Source organism: Acanthopagrus latus, chromosome 5, assembly GCF_904848185.1.
Source record: "Acanthopagrus latus isolate v.2019 chromosome 5, fAcaLat1.1, whole genome shotgun sequence".
NCBI lineage: Eukaryota > Metazoa > Chordata > Actinopteri > Spariformes > Sparidae > Acanthopagrus > Acanthopagrus latus.
Window position 1 is genome coordinate 22598017 of NC_051043.1, and position 18160 is coordinate 22616176.

Below are 18160 nucleotides of genomic sequence, written 5' to 3' on the forward strand. Positions count from 1 at the left end.
TAAAACCCACAGCTTGAAGCTTTTTAATTATCTTTGCATGTTACAAAACAGATTTATTTATAAACTGTGATTTGTCCTTTTACTAAAGTGACACCATCTTGTCATCTTTTCACAGTTCATTGCAAAGCAGAACATCAAGTGTCTCTCACGGCATGATTTGTATTTCCCATCATACGATGATCTGACCTGTTCTCCTGTGTGCCCGTGTGGTCACATGATTCTCATGGTTTTGTAAAGTTTCAGTTCGTTAAAAAACATGCAGGAGAGGTAGAGTTTTACTGAAACACCTTCTTTCGCTCGGCCTCCGAGCAGACATCGGTTGCGCACGATGTCCCTCAGAGATTGCACAATGCCATGCCGCTGACAGTTCATCTCTGAGCCAGCGGTTGGGATTGAAACGTGTAGGTGAGGAAAGGAAAGGAGAGGAGGATGTGAGAACTTCCTCAAACTGTTTGCAGTTTCGCCCTGTAGGACACGGTGGTCGTCACTGGTAGAAAACGAGAAGCTGTTGTTCTGCATTTCATCTGACAAGAAATGACTGGATGTTTACCTGAACTGGCACATAGATGTGAGGTATAAGGTGATTCTATCGCCTGTTGAGCTGAATGATATCAGTGTGGATTGAAATGCACCAAACAATACTGTTAAATATTCTCTGCTCAGTTATCCACTAATAGTAATTATACGTATATGTGAGATATCCCACCTGATGCACTGAATGATAATGCACTTTCCTCTACTTTTCTCCATTAAACTTTCTCTTTCCTTTGAGTAGTATTTCTATTTTCAGTGGAGCTTCTGCAATGAGCAGAAACAATGCTTTATTCTGAGTCATACAGACATACGCAGCCTTTGTCTGGGACACCCACTGTGTCCGTCACCGCCGTTTGATCACAACCTAAAAGAGAGAAGGGGAGAGGTGTTTTCTCTTCCTCTTCCTCTACTTTGAAAGAGAAGCTGGGGGAGAAAGGCAAGCTTTTTGAAAGCCACAGCAATCATCTCTGGTTTGGTAAAGTACGTGTCAGACGGAGAGGACTGACATTTACTATCAGGGCTCCTATTCCCTCAAATTATTCACAGAGAGGTTTGGAGAAAACACAGGCTTCAGGTTTAGTGATTTCAAGCTTTTATTTTAGCATTTATCTTGCAGACCACCATTACAAAGATGTCTCATCAAGACTGATCTGATTTTAGAAAAAAATCTAGACAAAAAAACATAAAAAAGATCAAAATCACAGTTTATTTTTTAGAAAGACAAACTAAAAAAAAAAAACAAATGACCATAACGCATGCACAATGATTTGAGCAATTACATATTTTTGATTTTAATATAACAGACAACGCAGTAAAAAGGAAAATCAAAAATCGCGTATTTGAGTGGTTACTGCAAAATGATTGTAAAAAACTAAATTATTAAATACGTTTTGGTGTTTTATTTACAACAAAGCTGCACCCTAATCACACTTAACTTCTCATAAATGCACATATTCTTTCCTCACATCCTGTCAGTGACTCATTAATCAGTGTACGATATGTTCCGTATGCTTCACAGCTTTATATTTCAGTCGCTCTTTTTAAAAAAAGATGATATCCTTGTATTTATCTTGTCATGCTAAGCTACTGCACCACAACCTCCATAATGAGTTTTATTTAAAGAACTCCACTCTTTCCTCTCTCCTCAGGGGTGTGTCTCCTGAACATCCTCTCCATTTTCCTGTCAAAGAAACACATCTGCCTTCCCTAAACCCTGCGTCTTCTTCTCATTCTCTGACTCAACTCTATCATTCTTTGTCTTCACCTTCTTCTTGTTGTTGTTGTTCTTCCTCTGGACCCGTAACCTCCATGTATTCAGCTATCTCCAGTCTAGTCTGGAGCTGTTTGCTTTGCTCTGTCTCATCTACCTCATGGTAATCTTCTAGCTCTGAATCAGAGTCATAGTTGTAGGACTGTCTTCGACCTGTCTCATGATCGTACTCCCGGTCACCCAGCTCTAAATCAGATTCATCCGCCATCTCTTCTGACTTTAAGAGGTGCATCTTATCCCCTCTGGGATCGACAGAGTCTCCCTCATTTCCTGACTCCCTCTCATCTAAACCGTGCGCATACATTTCTTTCTGCTTCTCCTCTGGCCTTAGTTCAGCCAGAGACCCATGCCCTCTCTCCTCCAGCTCCTGTTGGTCCACCTCGGGGCTGTACTGGCTCCTCCTGTACAAACTCTCCTCATCCTCCTCCTGACACGAGCTTCCAGGGACGCTCTCGCCATCAGACTGGGAGAGCCGGAGGCTGGGCAGGCCTGAAGGCTTCTGGGAAAGGTCAAACGGCTCCTCCTGGCCGAAGCGGGTGAGGAGGCCCATGGGGCTGGTCAGGCAGAATCGTCCTCTTTGCCTAAACACTGAAGTCAGAGAAATAATTTATTACCTCAATCAGCTTTTGCAATTTAAAAATGCATAAACCATTTATGTTTTTGCGCACCCTTACATCTTTCATCCAGCCCTCGGTCCATGACGCCGTGTTTGACCTTCATGTGTCTGGTGAGGTTTCCCTTCAGCGTGAACTTGCTCGGGCAGTAAAGGCATTTGAAAGGCTTGCTGTCTGAGTGGAGGTGCATGTGGCCCATCAGGTTGTGCATCCTGTTGAACTCCTTCCCACAAAGCTGCAAGACAAAAGAGAGAAGTTTAAGGTAGGTTCTCATTACAATTCCTGTTTTTGCATGGCTGAAACTCACGAGACATAATGTGTCAGTTACTGAGCATTAGGCTAGCTGTTTCCCACTTTTTCTTGTCCTCATGCTAAGCTAAGCTAACTGGCTCCTGGCTAAAGCTACATATATACACACAGATGTGAGGTGTATCTTTCTGTCTAACTCCTTGTAAAGCATAAGCATTTTTCTAAGAATGTCTAACTATTCTTTTTAACTGGTGATGAAACAGTTTCAGTGTAATGCTGATGCCTCTATATCAGGGCAAAGAGTGATTATTTCTGCATCATTATTACATAATTCATGTCATTAGGTCAGATTCTCACAGCCCGAGGGAAGACGTTGCTTTGTAGTTTGGTGGCACAGCACAAAACCAAAGTTTACTTTGTTTTGTCAACATTTTTCCACCTTGTCTGTGGGAATCAATAGAAAACTTGCATTAAAAAAAAATCCTCGTAGAAGTAAAAGCGCAGCTGTACTAGCAGCAAAATCTATTCAAAGCATGGGAGGTAAAAGTACTCATTTTACTAATCTGTATACTGTTAGCACAGTATACAGTGACAAATCATCATATTTTAGAGGCTTATCATATATTTTATAAATAAAATTTCAATCTGAAAAGTAAAAGTAAGTCCAGCATTAAAATAAATGCAGTTGAGTGAGTAAAAACTACCCATTTTCCCTCTGAACTGCATGTAAGCGCAGTACTTGAGTAAATATACTCAGTTACTTCCCACCACTGGCTGCAGTAAACAGTATTTGAGGATACACAAACAATAGGCCAACACCTTCCACCTATTATTTTCCTCCTCTGCCAAAGCTCCTTTGTTCGATGACTAATTCTTGCTGAATGCCGAGTTATAGAGCTACACGTAATCATGAATGAATGCCCAGGCATTCACACATAGACAAACACATGCACACACCCTGTCTCCCTCCTTCTATCCTTGTTTTCCTCGTTTCCTCTTTGTCTTCCCCCCCTCTCCCTCTCTCTTTCCCTCTCTCTCTCACTCCCAGACACACACGCAAGAAAAACAGAAAGAGAGAGAGAGAAAGGAAGCAACATCGAGACAGGGCCAGGAGGAGAACAGGGAAGGGCAGCTCCTGCGCTGTCCTTCCTCTGCATTCTTTTTTATTAGGGTGGTCCTTTCCTTCAGGAGGAGAGAGGGACTGTAAACTGTCCAAGAGGACCGTGAGAAAACAGGAAGCTCCCTCCAGCAGCAGAGAAAGCAAGATGAAATCTATTTGAGGGCCCTGTTCTCCGGGGAGGCTGGGGGGCCATTGTTAGAGAGGCAGTTTGTGCGGCGATATCCTTCCTATGGACGAGGAGGGTCCCACTGCCAAAAGCCTCCCTGCTATCTGGTCATCGTCTCAGTCCTCGCACCAAACACCAAGGTCAAAACAGACTCTCCAGAAAAAGGCGGCAAATCCTTTAATAGCAGCTACCACGAGATATTACACATTTGGATTGCGGCTGTGATTAAGTATGCATTGCTACATTTTGTTTATAGTTCAGCATCTGGAGCGTTGATGCCTTTTTCCAACACCTTACAGGAAAAGGAGTGGATATTAAAGGAATAGTTTTGCAAAAGAAGCGTCTGGCCGAGAGTGAGATAACAAGATTAATACTGCTCCCAATTCTGATGATAAATACTATGCTAAGCTAATCTAAACTAAGGTCAATAACTGCAGGTGGCAGCTTCGTAACCAACAAGTCCTTCAAATTACCTGACAAACTAAATTGTTAGCAACTGTCTTGTAGGGTTCTTTTTTATATCTAATTCTGTTATAAATCACTGTTGAAAGATAACTTAATATTATGTGACAGTGCTAAGGTTTGGCTAGGTTTAGGCAAAAAAAGACTTGACTAGGGCGTGTTAAACATTGTTTTACGGGTAGCTTGTTAAGGTTAGCCTTGTTGTCAGAGTTACAGTATTAACCATTTCATTAAAGGTGCTCTGCAGAGCGTCTGTGTTGTGCTGGAATCCGGCTGTTAGTTTATGTTGGCGGACTCAATTTTCTAAACTAACGTGAGCTACTGTTGCTCTCCATACTCGCGAACGTGCATTAAGTCACATCATTTGAACTGTCATGGAAAACCCTGCACAAAGAAATCTGCAGTCCAGCAACATTAAGCAATTAATGCATGAAAAATGCTACCAACTGTGACATAGAGCCCATATACAGTCACGGTTACAAAAAGGCCATGTTGGCTGCGGTGAGCAAAACATGGTCCGCCATAATTATGTATGAAATTTGTTGACCCATCCATCAGTCTCACATATATTCCTCTGAGGACTGCGCTGTTCTAAAATAACGTATCCGGTTAAGAGTCATGCCAGCTACTGGTAGTACATCCTCTAATTACTGTGAAGAGAGTTGTATCGACCTTCTCCTCTTAGAGAATAAAGATTATTTTTCCAATGGCTCCTTTAATCAGTGAACAACAGACAAATTGGTGCCGTAACACAACACAAAGAACCCCACATGCTGTGTTCACTTTGACCAACCTTGCATTTATAGGGCTTGATGTCCGAGTGGACGATCATGTGAGCCTTGAGAGTCTGTTTTTGGACGAAGCTCTTGAAGCACATGTGGCACTGGTAGGCCCGTATGTTGGTGTGGATGAGGACATGACGCTTCATGTTGGCTAACAGGGTGAACTCACGCCCGCAGATGCGACACTTGTGCTCCTTCACCCCCTGAAGAACGAGAGAATGTGGAAGTAGTGGTGTGAGAAATGTGGTCAACAGACGACTGTGTCTTCTGCTTACAGTTCTGGTTATTCTAACCTCTAAAATCCCACTGAGCTCTATCTTTACTGTCTTTATTTTAATGTTTTTGATCTCAGAGTTTTTAAAGATAAACGGGTGGATAAAGGAGGTCCAAGAGACAGAATTTAAGAGGAAACTGCTCTGACACAGCTGCCAAAACAACATGCGTGGCTAGAGTCCAAACTCTTTCAGCAATCTTCAGTGTCCAAAATGTGCAAAGGCATTAACAAAAATGTCTGACATGTGTGACAGCAAAATGATAACTCTGTCTGATGCCAAAAAAAAAACATGCTTTTACTTCCAACCCATGTCAAAAGACATCGACAAAAGGCTGTCTTTTCTCTTTACCCTCCTAATTAAACCTACTTTGTGAGTGAGCGTGTGCTGTTTCAGGTGGTGTGACTGGATGAACTCCATCCCACACTCACTGCAGATGTACGGTCTGATGTCTTTGTGTTTCATCATGTGGTTCTGAAGCTGGCTCGGGTACTGGAAAGTCTTCTGGCACTCCGCACACCTGCAGGGGGCAACAGGTGCAAAGAAACCTCTTTCAGAGCAGTCGTTCTTGAGACTGTACAGTAAATATGACGCAACAGCTAGCAACCGGTTAACTTAGCTTTGTACATAGACTACCTGGCTAACTGGCAGCTATCCAGCCTAACTACAGGTTAGGAACCTGTTAGCTTAGTAGGCTGCATAGGCTTTACAAAAAAAGAGGAAAGAATTACCTGGCAAGTTTTTCTAATGATTTAAAAAACATATATTTAAGGTCAATTACTGAGCTTTAGAGGTGAGGAAAAGCAGATTTTATTGCCGTTCGACAGACCTACGCATGTTTCCCTCTGACCCCGCTTTTAAGCTACATGTAAGGTAAGCTAACTGCTAAAAGGCCTAGTTAGAGGTTAGCATGCTGTCAGTTTAGCCGAGCTTAGTAGGCTGCAAAGATGGTAAAAAAAGGGGGGGGGGGGGGGGGGTAAAACATTAAGCCTGGCTAATGTTGTTGTTAGAGTTGCTGGTTGGCAGATTTGTTAGCCAATTGTTTGATGGGGTCATGCATGCATCTTTATGCTTACATAAGAAAACTGACTGCTGGCTAGCTACAGGAAGTAACCAGTTGGCTAACTTTGGATTGAAGATTGAAGAAAAGGGAAACAGGTGGTCTAGTTTTTCTACAGTTTCAACAAATTAAATGTGATGTGTTAATAAGCTAGTTTTAGAGGTGCTGGTATTTTGTTTTTCCCTCCTGTTTTAATCTTTATGCTCAGCTAAGCTAACTGCCAGCTGTTTCTTCATTGTAGTTACTGTATACATGTGAGTGGCTTCAGTGTTCTCATCAAACTCTGGACAAGAAAAGGAGTAAGAGTATTTCCCAAAATGTTCAGCGATTTGCTTTAATCACAATTATCTCAGTATGTTATCAAAGGGACGGTGGGTTTTTGTGCTCACCTGTACAGGGTGGGGCCACGGTGGGCGGTCAGGTGCCTCTTCAGTTGGGCCAGCGTGGGGAAATCCAGACCACACTCCACGCATACGTTCTCCTGACCTTTCTCGTGCTTCAGCTCATGGGCACGAAGCTCACTGGGGTAAGCAAATCCTCTGCCGCACACACTGCAGCTGGAGGGACCAGGTGAAGTGAAAGATTAAAACATAGACGGAGCAGCTTAAAACATCAAGAAGCCAAAAACAAATCATGTACCTGTATGGCTTTACGTCACTGTGCTGCATCATGTGTCTCTTCAGGTGGCTGGTCTGAGTGAAGGCCTTGTGGCACACTGTGCACTTGTGGGGCCTCATGCCCTGGTGGGTGAGCAGGTGAGTGTGCAGGTGGCTCAGCTGCTTGAAAAGCTTCCCACACAGGTGACACCCATGCGGCTTGATGCCGTTGTGCCCAAGGATGTGCGTGACCAAGTTGTACTTGGAGGTGTAGGACTTCTCGCACATACGGCACTTCCATCTCTTCTGATCTCCTCCCACATCCACATAATAACTGTCATCCACGTGGATGTTAAGGCCAAGCTTCTCAGCGCTGGTCATCCCACTGCGAGGAGGACCTTCTCGGCCGCGATGCCTGGGGTGGAGGTCCTCTCTGGGGTAGAAAGAACCAGGGGAGAGGTGCATGACAGGGCCAGGCATGAAGAAGGGGTACGGGAGGAGGCTGTGGTGGAGAGATGGGAAGTAGGGAGGGTGGAGAAGGAGGGGAGAGGGAGGCCAAACGGGGGAAGGACTGAGCGGCTCCTGTTTCACCTGCGCAGGTAAACTCATACCTGGTGATCTTTGATGAAGCTGCAGTCTGTTTAGTTCAATCATACCAGGCATGGGCTTCGGGGATGGGGACGGCATGGGCCGATGTGGGAAGGAGAATGGGAAGTGGGCGAGGTCCACCGTCTTCTTTCTGCTGCTCTCTTCTGCCTCCTCTGCTGCTCCATCGGGAGATTCACCTTCTTGGGCGTCCATTTTGAAAGGAGTCCTTTTGCGTTTTTGGGATCCTTCCTTCTGTGAGTAACCGGGGCCAAGCATGGGAAAGAAAGCAGGTGGGCTGAATGCACTGTAGGTGTCTCTGTTGGGTGATATGCTGGGGTATCTGGGAGGGGAGAATTTTGGAGGCTTAATGTAGAGCGGAGGTGGGCTTAGGTAGAAACTGTGCTGAGGTGTGTGTCGGAGCTCATCTCTGACAGGAGGACTTCTTGCTGGTGAGTAATTCATTCTGTCTGTTTCCATCTTCTTTCCCTTTAAAAAGAAGAGATGAATGAAGTTAGTTGTAGTGGTGGAAGAAATATTCAGATCAGGGACTACTCAAAAATCTTACTACTCTAGTCTCAAGTTCTCAGGTTGCATTGTGGGCAATGGAGACCTGAGATTATGACAAGGAAGAAGAACGCGTGGTATAATCTCTTTCTGTTCTGCTGCATCGTTTCTGATCCTTTTTTCTTTAAACTGTTCATTGTGACTTTGAAAATGTTATGGGGGTGCAATGCTGATGTGGTGGAATACTCCTTTAGGAGTAAAATAGCATGCCACTATGTAAAACACTCTTTTTTTTTTTTAAGCAATTGGCAACTAGAGTTAAACATCTATTCTGGAGCCCTGAGTTTACTCTACAGACCTGTAGTCAGTGTTTTGGATCTTCACTATTCATATGAAATATTGGATACGTCTGCCTCTTTAGGCCAATGTTTGAATAAAAGTAGAGTAGGAACTTCAAATTTTACTTTCCACCAATTTTATGATTGCAGTCCCCAAAGCCAGACCCTTCACTTTAGGTAAAAGTGCATCCAGTGCCTCTGCGTCTGGTTTTGCTTACAATATGACTCTTTTCTTTGAAGGTTTCTGTGGAAGAAAAGTAAACTAGTCACACATAGAGAACAGTATACACCCACGCGTTTTCTAGTTTTTCAACCTGAAACCTTTCACTTCTTCCTTTCTCACAGATCTCCTCCTCTCCTGAAATTAGGAAGTTATCAGTGAAAATGTTCACCTCTACCTCCCGCACACTTTTCGCTTCTCCATGTCTTTTTTTCTCTGCTCTGTTCATCTGCTCTGTTTTTTTTTTTGTGTTTTTTTTTGCACTGACAGGCAGGAAGAGCTTCCCCTTTTTCACCTCCACTGATAAAGCTACATGATGTTTTCAATCTGCATCTCTGTGAGCAGCCAGAAGTCTGAGGTTGTTTAACAAGCTGATAAGAGAAAATAAATAGTGACGTGTTAAGATGTCGTGTATCTATAAATGAAATCTCCACCGAGGTCTCTATGTGCTTAGCTTAGTTTGGTGTAGGTGATGGTCATGGGTGAAAAAGATGGTGATTCTGAGAGGGGAACTGTCTCACTTCTGCATGACATCGAATGTCAATGGCAATGATGTACATATCTATATCTATTCCTGTAAATAGCTCACTGCTTATCAATAAGAAACTGCTGTGATCCAAATCAATCCACTGTAGCACGACCACAAGTTCTACTTTATTGTCTGTCAGATGTCAGATCAGCAACTACTCTTCCTTCGGTTGCTATAACACTACACAAGAAAAACACACACTATCTCATTATTATTGTTATTATTCTGCAAATAAAGTTTGCTTGATCCCTGAAGCTGCAGATCATTTCTCATATATTAGTTTTACTGTTTCGTCGAAAATAGTGGAGAACGGACAGACACTTGATTTTTGGGGTGGATTCAACATTAAATACAGATGTTTTGATGTTGGAATAGTGTACATACTTTTGTAAGGATCCCTCACTTGTGACAAAAATATGTAGTGCAGGCAGGATTTTTAAGTTTAAAATGACATCAGCGCACTGAAACAATAATAAACAGACACATTCAGCTGGCTGATATACTCGCTGGGTTCAAGTTAATTTTTATAAAACCTGACATCTTTGAAAGTCTTTTTTTTTCTACTTAGAAAATTAAAATTAGGGAATACTTTGGTATTGCGTCACCCATTGACATCCAAGAATAACATCTAAGTCATGTTGGTGTGATGACGATGAAGTTCAGGAAGATCGTGAGATGAACATGATCAGTGCAGATAAAATCACAAAATCCCATTTATAAAACTCACGGTGACATTTTGTGTCTGCAGAATAACTTTTCTGAAAACAGGGAATGTCGCTCCATGATAATAAATACAGTCGCACAAGCACTTGGATGTAGAAAACGTAAACCACATGCAGAAAGCACGAATAAAGTTATTTCGCCTCTTCCCAAACAGTTTGCAGTTGCGTGCTGTAATTCAGTAATTCCCTTTTTTTCAGCCAGTTCAAACCGTCTCCTGGTTCTGATCCTGGTCTTTTATCCTTCTTCACCTCTCCCACTCTGCAGAGACCCCAGCCTGTACTTTGCCACACCATGCATTCCAGACAATCCATTAAAACTGAAGCCCCTCCTCACATGCCAGTCAGTGCCATGCAAGAGTGTGTGCGGGTGTGAGTTTGTGTGAGGCTGCGGCGAAAGTGTGCGAGCGTGCAACTTACCAGCTGAGTGTAGCCGAGTGTGTTTTCTGTGATGCTGTGGCTGAAGTGCTGGCCGCTCACTGCTGCTGCTGCTGCTGCTGCTGCTGTACCTGTACCTGCGTTCTCGCCCTCCTGCTCGCGCTGCAACTCTCCTGACAATGAGCCGCTCGTCCACGGATAGCATTTGAAGTGACTTAAGAAAGAGAACAGGAACAATCACTTTGTTCTCATTTTTCAGATGAGTACCTTCGGAGAGAAGGAAGGAAGGGAGGGGAGAGGAAGTCAACAAGCCTAGTGCCTTCCTGCAGAAAAATAAGGAAACACTAGATAGACATCTCCATTTCTCTATGAAATAGGGATTTTTGCACAGCTTTTCTGGAGGAACGCGGGGAGGCGAGATCTGATGTTGCACCAGAAAAACAATGCAGTTTGAATGTTTAACAGCTGTGAAGTGACATGCGAGCAGATGACCTCAGCTTTTCTCTCTTTCTCAAAGATCTGTATGTGAGGAGTGACTGAGTTCACATTTGGAGTGAAGAAAATTTGTTATGTTTTTAGAAGGAATACAAACTGATTTCAAGCTTTTGAACAGTTCTAAAAGTATTCCAGGTCTTTTAGGAGATAAACTTTATAGTCGGTTATTTATGTGCACAGTGTTAGACAATGTCAGCACATGTATAATATAATGTAATCCAGCAGAAATGCCCTGCAACAAATACTACCTCTGTGAAAGCTTTGATTTTCATTTTTTCTTTCCTTCTTTTTAGATAAAGGCGTCTGTATTTCTTTCTTCTTTCTCAAGGATGATTTTCGGTGCCTTGTTTGCAGTGTTCGTATTGTAGATTGCACAGCATTGCATGAAGGGTATTTCTGTTATTTTGTCCACCTTCTGCAAAAAGCCTGACGGATGAGACCGATGACTGAAAAAAATGAATGCACAAATGCATCAAGTGTGTCAACACAGCCACAAGGAGGCAAGAGAGTCCCACTGTCCAGCTTCCAGCACTTTAAGACCACGGCTCATCTTATTTGTGGCGACTTCACTGAAGATTTATGATCCGTCTGTGGGTTTGAAATCTAAATAAACAAATGTCAGCCCACGTCTCAGTGTACTGCTAGAAGTTGGCGAACAAAAAGACGACGTTATCAACTTGTTTTTAATTGAGATGAGGTGGCAGTTAGTGGATCGGGAGGGAGCTGCGGTAATTGAGCTCATATCATTGAGACGGAGAAACCTTGTTTAATGGGTTGTGGCTCATCATTAACTGTGTTAATTAGCTTGTGAGGCCAATCAGACCTCAGACCTGGATGATGTGTGCGTCAATTCCTGTGAGGAATTAAGGATTTTATAAATAGAAAGGAAAATGTGTAGGTGTGTGCGTGTGTGTGTGTGTGTGTCTTTTATCAATGTTGTGTTTTGTTTACAAGCATCCGGTCTGTGTAAAGCACTTCCGAGCCAACATGGCGGCTCAGCAGGCCGAATATAGAGACAAACTTCATTTTGTGACCTTTGAAAACCATTTTTTTAACACTCTCTCCTAGAAAAAGATGCTTAATAAGTCTTTAAAATGCACCTCTTCTTCTCTTTCTTAAGTAAAAGCAGATCAAAGTTGTACTACACACGTGTCCGCTATGAATAATTTCATCTCTCCACTCTCCTCTTGACCTCCCTCACTTCACTGTCATCTCTAACATGCACGGTCACGCACCGCAGCCACCTTCTAAAACGATCCTCAATAGCAAAAAGCACAGCGGGCCACAGGACTGGCTGGCCCTTTGACCCGTGGCCGGGCCTGTGGTCAGCTTCATCATCTCCAGAGGTGACGGAAACTTAAAGGGGCTCATTAAGGATTTCTAAGTGGCTTTTGGGTTTCTGTGTCACTCTCCAAGGAAGCCCTGGAGGTATATAAGTCAGGTCGGAGACACCCAAGAACAGAAGAAGTATCTGAGCATCAGAAACGAACACTTGAACTCTACCGCTCATCAAGAGAATAAGCAACAAGTGAGTTTTGCTTCTGTCGATTTATATCCTTCTTGAATTTTGAGATTGTTTGGGTATTAACTGGTTTTGTTATTCCGTCTTTTTTTGACTCTTTTCTGCAGAAATGACTGGAGCTGCTGTGTCCATGTGCCTTGTTTTTCTGCTGTCTGTATGTTCAGCGTGTTACATCTCTAACTGTCCCATCGGAGGGAAGAGATCCATCATGGATGCACCGCTGCGCAAGGTGAGCCGCTTTTACCACTATTTAACTTCCTTTGTGCAGCAAAAAACTGAGACAAGTTTGCTAGATTCACATAGTCTAGTACATATTTTAGTTATTATAGCCTAATTAACTAAAAACTAGTTGTGAAAAACATTTTAGTTGACTGAAATGAGAGAAAAAACTAGACTTGGTATATGTACTGCACTTAGAAACTATCTAAAATTAAAAAAAAAGATCACGTCTTTAGTTTAAGTCTTTGTCTATTTGGTCAGATTGGTCGACACAACAAGCATGAGAAGGCATTGGTGCTTGTGCTTATTGAGACTAATGGGATGTCTTGGTGACTCACTAACTCCCTGAATCTTACTCCTTTTACATTCTAATAATCGGTCGATTCCTCCACCAGTGCATGTCGTGTGGCCCCGGAGACAGGGGCCGCTGCTTCGGCCCCAACATCTGCTGCGGGGAGGGCCTCGGCTGTCTGCTGGGCTCCCCGGAAACAGCTCACTGCGTGGAGGAGAACTATCTGCTCACCCCCTGCCAGGCGGGAGGGAGACCCTGTGGCTCTGAAGGAGGACGCTGCGCTGCTTCAGGACTCTGCTGCGATGCAGGTCAGGAACCCTTGAGCAACATGTGAACCCCCTTAGAAGTTAAATACAGGAGTACTATCAGCAGTGTACCTCAAGTATAGAAGTAAAAATATGCAGAACAAATGTCTCTTTCTTCTGTTCTGTTGTGATTAATTATACCACAGGATAATAATTACTGCATTTGATTATTTAAAAAAACTATTTAAATGGCATTTTAATGTTTTAGTGGACAACAATAAACAAGTATGTATTTATAACAATGCATTTATTTAAATTTAGTGTAATTTAAAGTGTAAAGTAGCATAAATCAGTACCTGATCAAATATACATAGTTACCTTCCACCACTGTTTATAAGATTGATTTATGTGATTTTCTAGCGTCTCTCTATTAAATTACAAACTGTGATTCAGCTTATTTTTAAGGAATGGAGTATTTTCGACAATCACTTTGAAATGTTGAAATATTTGAGTAGATATTTAACTTTGTAGTTCCACTCCAGTAGATTTTGGTGGCAGATATTGTACATTTTACTCCACTACATGTATGGAACAGCATTAGTTACTTGTTGCTTCCAGCATCACATTCTTAAGTCTTTATTTCTTTTGCCAGCAATCAGACAATTTCCAATATGTAAATGCTGAATATTGCATCAGATACTTAGTATATGCAAAAGTGTAAATACATTTATAATTTACTTATACTGGTATTTTTGATATCACAAAATGACTATGTACATTATACAATACATTTAGTATTAGTATATAGTATAAGTATTATCTGTATGGATGACCTCAACTTTTACCAAAGTAAGAAACTGACATGTTATCTTTACTTTATTCAAGTATGTCTTTCGCACAGTTTTCACAATGCTGCAAATCACTGCATCTGTGTCACAAGAATGCTGGTTTAATCCCAGCATCTCAAGTTTAAGCACATTTCGTATGTTTTTTTTTTTTTGTTGTTTTTTTTACAAATGCAGACAATAATAGAAGCCTGATTCCTATTCGAGTTTGTCATATTTTAGAATGGAAGCTCTTTTCCCAGTGTAAAGTGAACTTAAAAAGGCGACATACTGTGTCTGTGCATTTGCTCCCTCAGTCACTGTGAACTTTGCTTTGATCATTCCTTTAAAGAAGTTCATGCTCCCAGGTCACAAAACCTGATAACAACAAGAGACCACTGTGTTCTTAGTAGTAACTCTTTACTATATATATATATATATATATATTTTTTTTTTTTTTTTGCCACAGAGAGCTGCACCACAGACCAATCCTGCCTCATCGAGGAGGAGGGAGACGACCAAAGCAGCCAATCCGAAGGCAGCGACACCGGTGACATCATCCTCAGGCTCCTGCATCTGGCCGGCCACACTTCTCCTCATCGAATTCACCAGTGAGCTGCTGCGGATGAAATGGGACTAGTAGTTGTAGTTCACATGGTTGTTCTTCTCTGTTTGTCATCATCTGATGCCTTTGTCAAAATATTTTTATGTATGAAAATAGGGATGAATACTGACAGTGGTCATCCAGATATCTGCATGTTGAAATAAAGTTTTGAGAGAGTATGAAGTGTTGGTTTTTACTTCAGAGCCACATGACCGGAGCTTCAAACCTTTCAAATCCTTTTAAAACAAGTCAGCATAAAGCTTATCAGGCTCAGTGTTACACTATATTCCACTATCACCAAATGTACAAAGCCCATCGCCGTCTTTATCTTTCAGGCGTTCAGCTTTGCGTAATCCTCCCACAGAATCCATAGGATCCTCACATGACGCTGTGTGTGTTTTCATGGCAGCTCCAGTGACACTGTTGCAACAGTTTTAACAGTTATCTGGTGCGGTGGTCACCTTTGTTCCATTTTTTGTTAACTTGACCTTAAGCTTCTGTTTCATAAAAAAAAAAAAAATAAAAAGGTGAAGGCCAAATAGATTTATTATAGCAGATTTCTACTCTGAAACACTGTTGAGAGCTTGTTGACATTGTGCCTGCGTCAATCATTGCTCATATCTTGATTTGCTCTGTGAGAGCTCTCTCTCTCTCTCTCTCTCTCTCTCTCTCTCTCTCTCTCTCTCTCTCTCTCTCTCATGTTTCGTTATCTCGAATGGTAACATCATCTGAGTAAAGTACCTTTGTAATGATTTGTAGGTTACAGGTCACACTGAGTTGAGTTGTTCATGGTTTTTACCAACTGCTAAAAGAAATGGCATAAATGAAGAATGTATGTTACATTACAAAAAAAAAAAAAAAAAAATAGGCATATAGCTGCAAATATAACTTGAAAAGCAAGCACACTTCTTAACACAACTCAGTTCTTCTCTTGTCACAGTGCTTTGCTTTTGCGTCCTCATTTTAAGCACAATATCCTCTTGTTAGGGATAAGGAAAATTAGACAAAAATACATGCTTTAGTTGCCACAGACACAGCTGGAGATGTACCGAGGTCTCCTTAAATACACCCATTTGTTTGAAAAACATGGCTGCAGACAGCCCGACTTCCTGTCAAAGATATCTGTTCTTTGTTAGCTGGAAATTATTGAGAATTCATTACAAATGTTGAAACACAGTCTCAAACTGTGGTCACCGGCTTTTTTCACCTATTTCAATAGCAGTTTTCCTGTTTTACACCAAGTAAGGATGAATGTTTCACCTGAAACACAAGCGGATGTTTAAAAAGAAGACTTTACCAATGACATTCAGCACTCAGAGAAAAAAAAAACATCTGTAAAACGTTTTCTATCATTTTCACAAAGACAAAAAGAAAAGAAGAAAATGTGCAAAGTCGTGTTAAACAGAGGACAGAGACAGATGAGAAAGAGTTGCTAAAGAGGAGACAGAAGGGGGGAAAACTGAGAGAAATTGCATGAAAAGAAGGAACAGAAATTGAGGATCAAGGAGGCAAAGAGAGGATGACATAAGAAAGAAAGCAGAAAACAGACAACATTGTAACCATTCAGCTGTTTTTGGGGGGGGTACGATTCACACAGTGTCATCATAGGTTAGTGTGTGACTTTCAAAATGCGGTCACACATTTACTATTTTCCCCTTGTGTCTCAGAGTTACCGAACTTTAGTCTGGTCACTGTGTACCGCTGTTATCTCTGTCTGTGTTTATCTGTGGTGGTGGATGCGCTCAGAGGTGGGCTGGAGCTGCCTTAATTGGAGACACCTGGGGTTAATGATTGCTGCGATGGAGCTGAGGGTATAAAAACATGCAGATATCAACTCCTCCCTTTACCATCACGGCCTGTCACCATGTCTTTCTCTGGAAAATACCAGCTGGAGTCTCAGGAGAACTTTGAGGCTTTTATGAAGGCGATTGGTAAGAGTTATTAGTTATCTTTGAGTGCTAGCTTTCTAATTGACACGGTGGCTGTAAAACTGGGCTTCTGTGAAATGTTTTGAAATCAAATATGGATAGTTGACTTATCTAGCTATGTTAATCTTTAGGTCAAAATGTGTAACTATCTGGGAGAAAATGCAACACTTTCTACAGTGGTTTCCTAACCAGTTGCTTTTTGTGTTGTCTCAGGTCTCCCTGATGAACTCATCCAGAAGGGCAAAGACATCAAGAGCCTCTCTGAGATTGAGGAGAATGGTGACGACTTCAAAGTGACGGTCACCACTGGCCCGAAGGTCCTCGTCAACACCTTCACCATTGGGAAGGAGGCAGACCTGGAGACGATCACCGGAGAGAAGATGAAGGTAAGCCGGGACGCGAAACTTAATCAGTCAAAATGCATGATGACGACAGATGTGCACTCTTATCTGGTAACTTCACACAACATTTTGCACCTTGGTCGCATGCTTATCTGTCACGTGATTACAAACTTATCTTCTGTTTCTCCAAGGCGGTGGTTAACCGAGAAGGCAACAAACTGAAGGTCAGCCTGAAGGGAATCGAGTCTGTCACGGAAATGGTGGATGCTAACACGATTTGCAATGTGAGTAACACAAACTGCTGCATAATTTTGCTGCTCAAATGTTACATGACTCTTAACAAGCTTCTAAAACTTTTTTTTTTTTTTTTTTCCCAGACTATGACTGTCGGTGGCATTGTATACAAGAGGATAAGCAAACGCGTGTAAAGACTGTTTCACTTGGGATAATAAAAACATGAAAGGCACAATGGTCTTGTGTTTATATTTCCAAATGTTCAACTAGCAGTAATTCAAATGGCTTTAAAAGGGTGTCACTGGACCATCGTGTGAGGCCACAAAATGTATTTGGACTTGAGAACCGACTAAAGGTCACTTTTCTTGACTGCAGGGAGCGGGACGGAACTGATTGCATAATGAACAGGAGCTGAAAAGGGGTTTAATCAGTTTTCAGGGCTAAAAGGGTACGTGGGTGATCACAAAGTCTCCCCTGCTGCTCTAACGCTTGTATCAGGGTTGACCTGATGTGAACAGCAGGGGGAGTGATTGCCTCACAGCAGTTCTATGGAGGGAGTTATGATCAGCAGCTGGCCACAAATGCAAAACCGTGACTGCGGATTTGGTATTTAGCTGTTGCGTCAATACTCTAGCTTGTTATTAGACACTAACGAGTCACAGCTGTAGGTCAGTGGCTTTTGAAAAAGTTCATCCAGGACAGACTTACTGGCACTACACTTTGAGGTGCATGTTGCAGATATTGAGTGCAAAACACTTCAAACATTCTATTTTTGAATAGAATAACTTTGGCTTTTAAGTTGCACTAGTACCAAGGATGTCTGTAGTCACACTGAAAAGGAAGTGCAAAACTATCATAACTTTTGTGTAGGCAAGTAAATGTGTATAAATTGGCAAATGACTTGTTAAAATCAGTGAGTACCTGTACATTTACATTTTGCTAGAAAGCTTCACTTTATGTATATACTGGAAAGTATGGGACAACCTGATATTTAGCCTTTTTCTAGATAACAGAATTGGTGCTTTTTTTTTTTTTTTTTTTTTAATAAAGGGGAA

The 18160-nt window shown here is 41.9% G+C and overlaps 3 protein-coding genes across 9 annotated transcripts in view; 2 read left to right on the plus strand and 1 right to left on the minus strand.

Moving 5' to 3' along the window:
• The window catches only part of LOC119019733 (isotocin-neurophysin IT 1-like), an 18484-nt gene extending 3703 nt beyond the window's left edge, over window positions 1-14781 (plus strand). The window contains exons 1-6 of one of the 6 annotated variants that reach the window (XM_037098555.1): window positions 6927-7055; window positions 7213-7284; window positions 12313-12424; window positions 12526-12647; window positions 13033-13237; window positions 14468-14613. In XM_037098555.1, coding sequence (XP_036954450.1) covers window positions 12528-12647; window positions 13033-13237; window positions 14468-14613 — 471 coding nt within the window. In that variant the 5' untranslated portion in view covers window positions 6927-7055; window positions 7213-7284; window positions 12313-12424; window positions 12526-12527. The other 5 variants (XM_037098556.1, XM_037098558.1, XM_037098557.1 and 2 more) reach the window with 5 other exon arrangements.
• znf366 (zinc finger protein 366) lies at window positions 1131-10679 on the minus strand. Of its 2 annotated transcripts, none has more exons than XM_037098553.1 (7): window positions 10444-10630; window positions 7169-8199; window positions 6919-7086; window positions 5839-5989; window positions 5209-5400; window positions 2473-2653; window positions 1131-2392 (listed from the first exon to the last, which is right to left on the minus strand). In XM_037098553.1, exons 2-7 carry the CDS (start codon window positions 8188-8190, stop codon window positions 1782-1784), a joined length of 2325 nt encoding a protein of 774 aa, XP_036954448.1. In that variant the 5' UTR covers window positions 8191-8199; window positions 10444-10630; the 3' UTR covers window positions 1131-1781. The 2 variants fall into 2 exon arrangements, with proteins under 2 accessions (XP_036954448.1, XP_036954447.1); XM_037098552.1 differs by having other exon boundaries at window positions 1133-2392; window positions 2479-2653; window positions 10444-10679.
• A 1590-nt stretch (window positions 14782-16371) lies between the features above and the next one.
• On the plus strand, window positions 16372-17337 carry LOC119019542 (fatty acid-binding protein, liver-type). The gene is made up of 4 exons (XM_037098252.1): window positions 16372-16533; window positions 16744-16916; window positions 17063-17155; window positions 17249-17337. The coding sequence occupies exons 1-4, from the start codon at window positions 16467-16469 to the stop codon at window positions 17297-17299; spliced, it is 384 nt and encodes a 127-aa protein (XP_036954147.1). The 5' UTR covers window positions 16372-16466; the 3' UTR covers window positions 17300-17337.
• The last annotated feature ends 823 nt before the right edge of the window (window positions 17338-18160 follow it).

Coding starts and splice junctions, on each gene's coding strand:
- znf366 (XM_037098553.1), bottom strand. CDS start 8,190: ATGGAAACAGACAGAATGAATTACTCACCAGCAAGAAGTCCTCCTGTC. Junction 7,087..7,168: donor AGTGACGTAAAGCCATACAG/GTACATGATTTG, acceptor TGGTCCCTCCAG/CTGCAGTGTGTGCGGCAGAG. Junction 5,990..6,918: donor CGTGGCCCCACCCTGTACAG/GTGAGCACAAAA, acceptor TGCCCCCTGCAG/GTGTGCGGAGTGCCAGAAGA.
- LOC119019542 (XM_037098252.1), top strand. CDS start 16,467: ATGTCTTTCTCTGGAAAATACCAGCTGGAGTCTCAGGAGAACTTTGAG. Junction 16,917..17,062: donor TCACCGGAGAGAAGATGAAG/GTAAGCCGGGAC, acceptor TGTTTCTCCAAG/GCGGTGGTTAACCGAGAAGG. Junction 17,156..17,248: donor ATGCTAACACGATTTGCAAT/GTGAGTAACACA, acceptor TTTTTTTCCCAG/ACTATGACTGTCGGTGGCAT.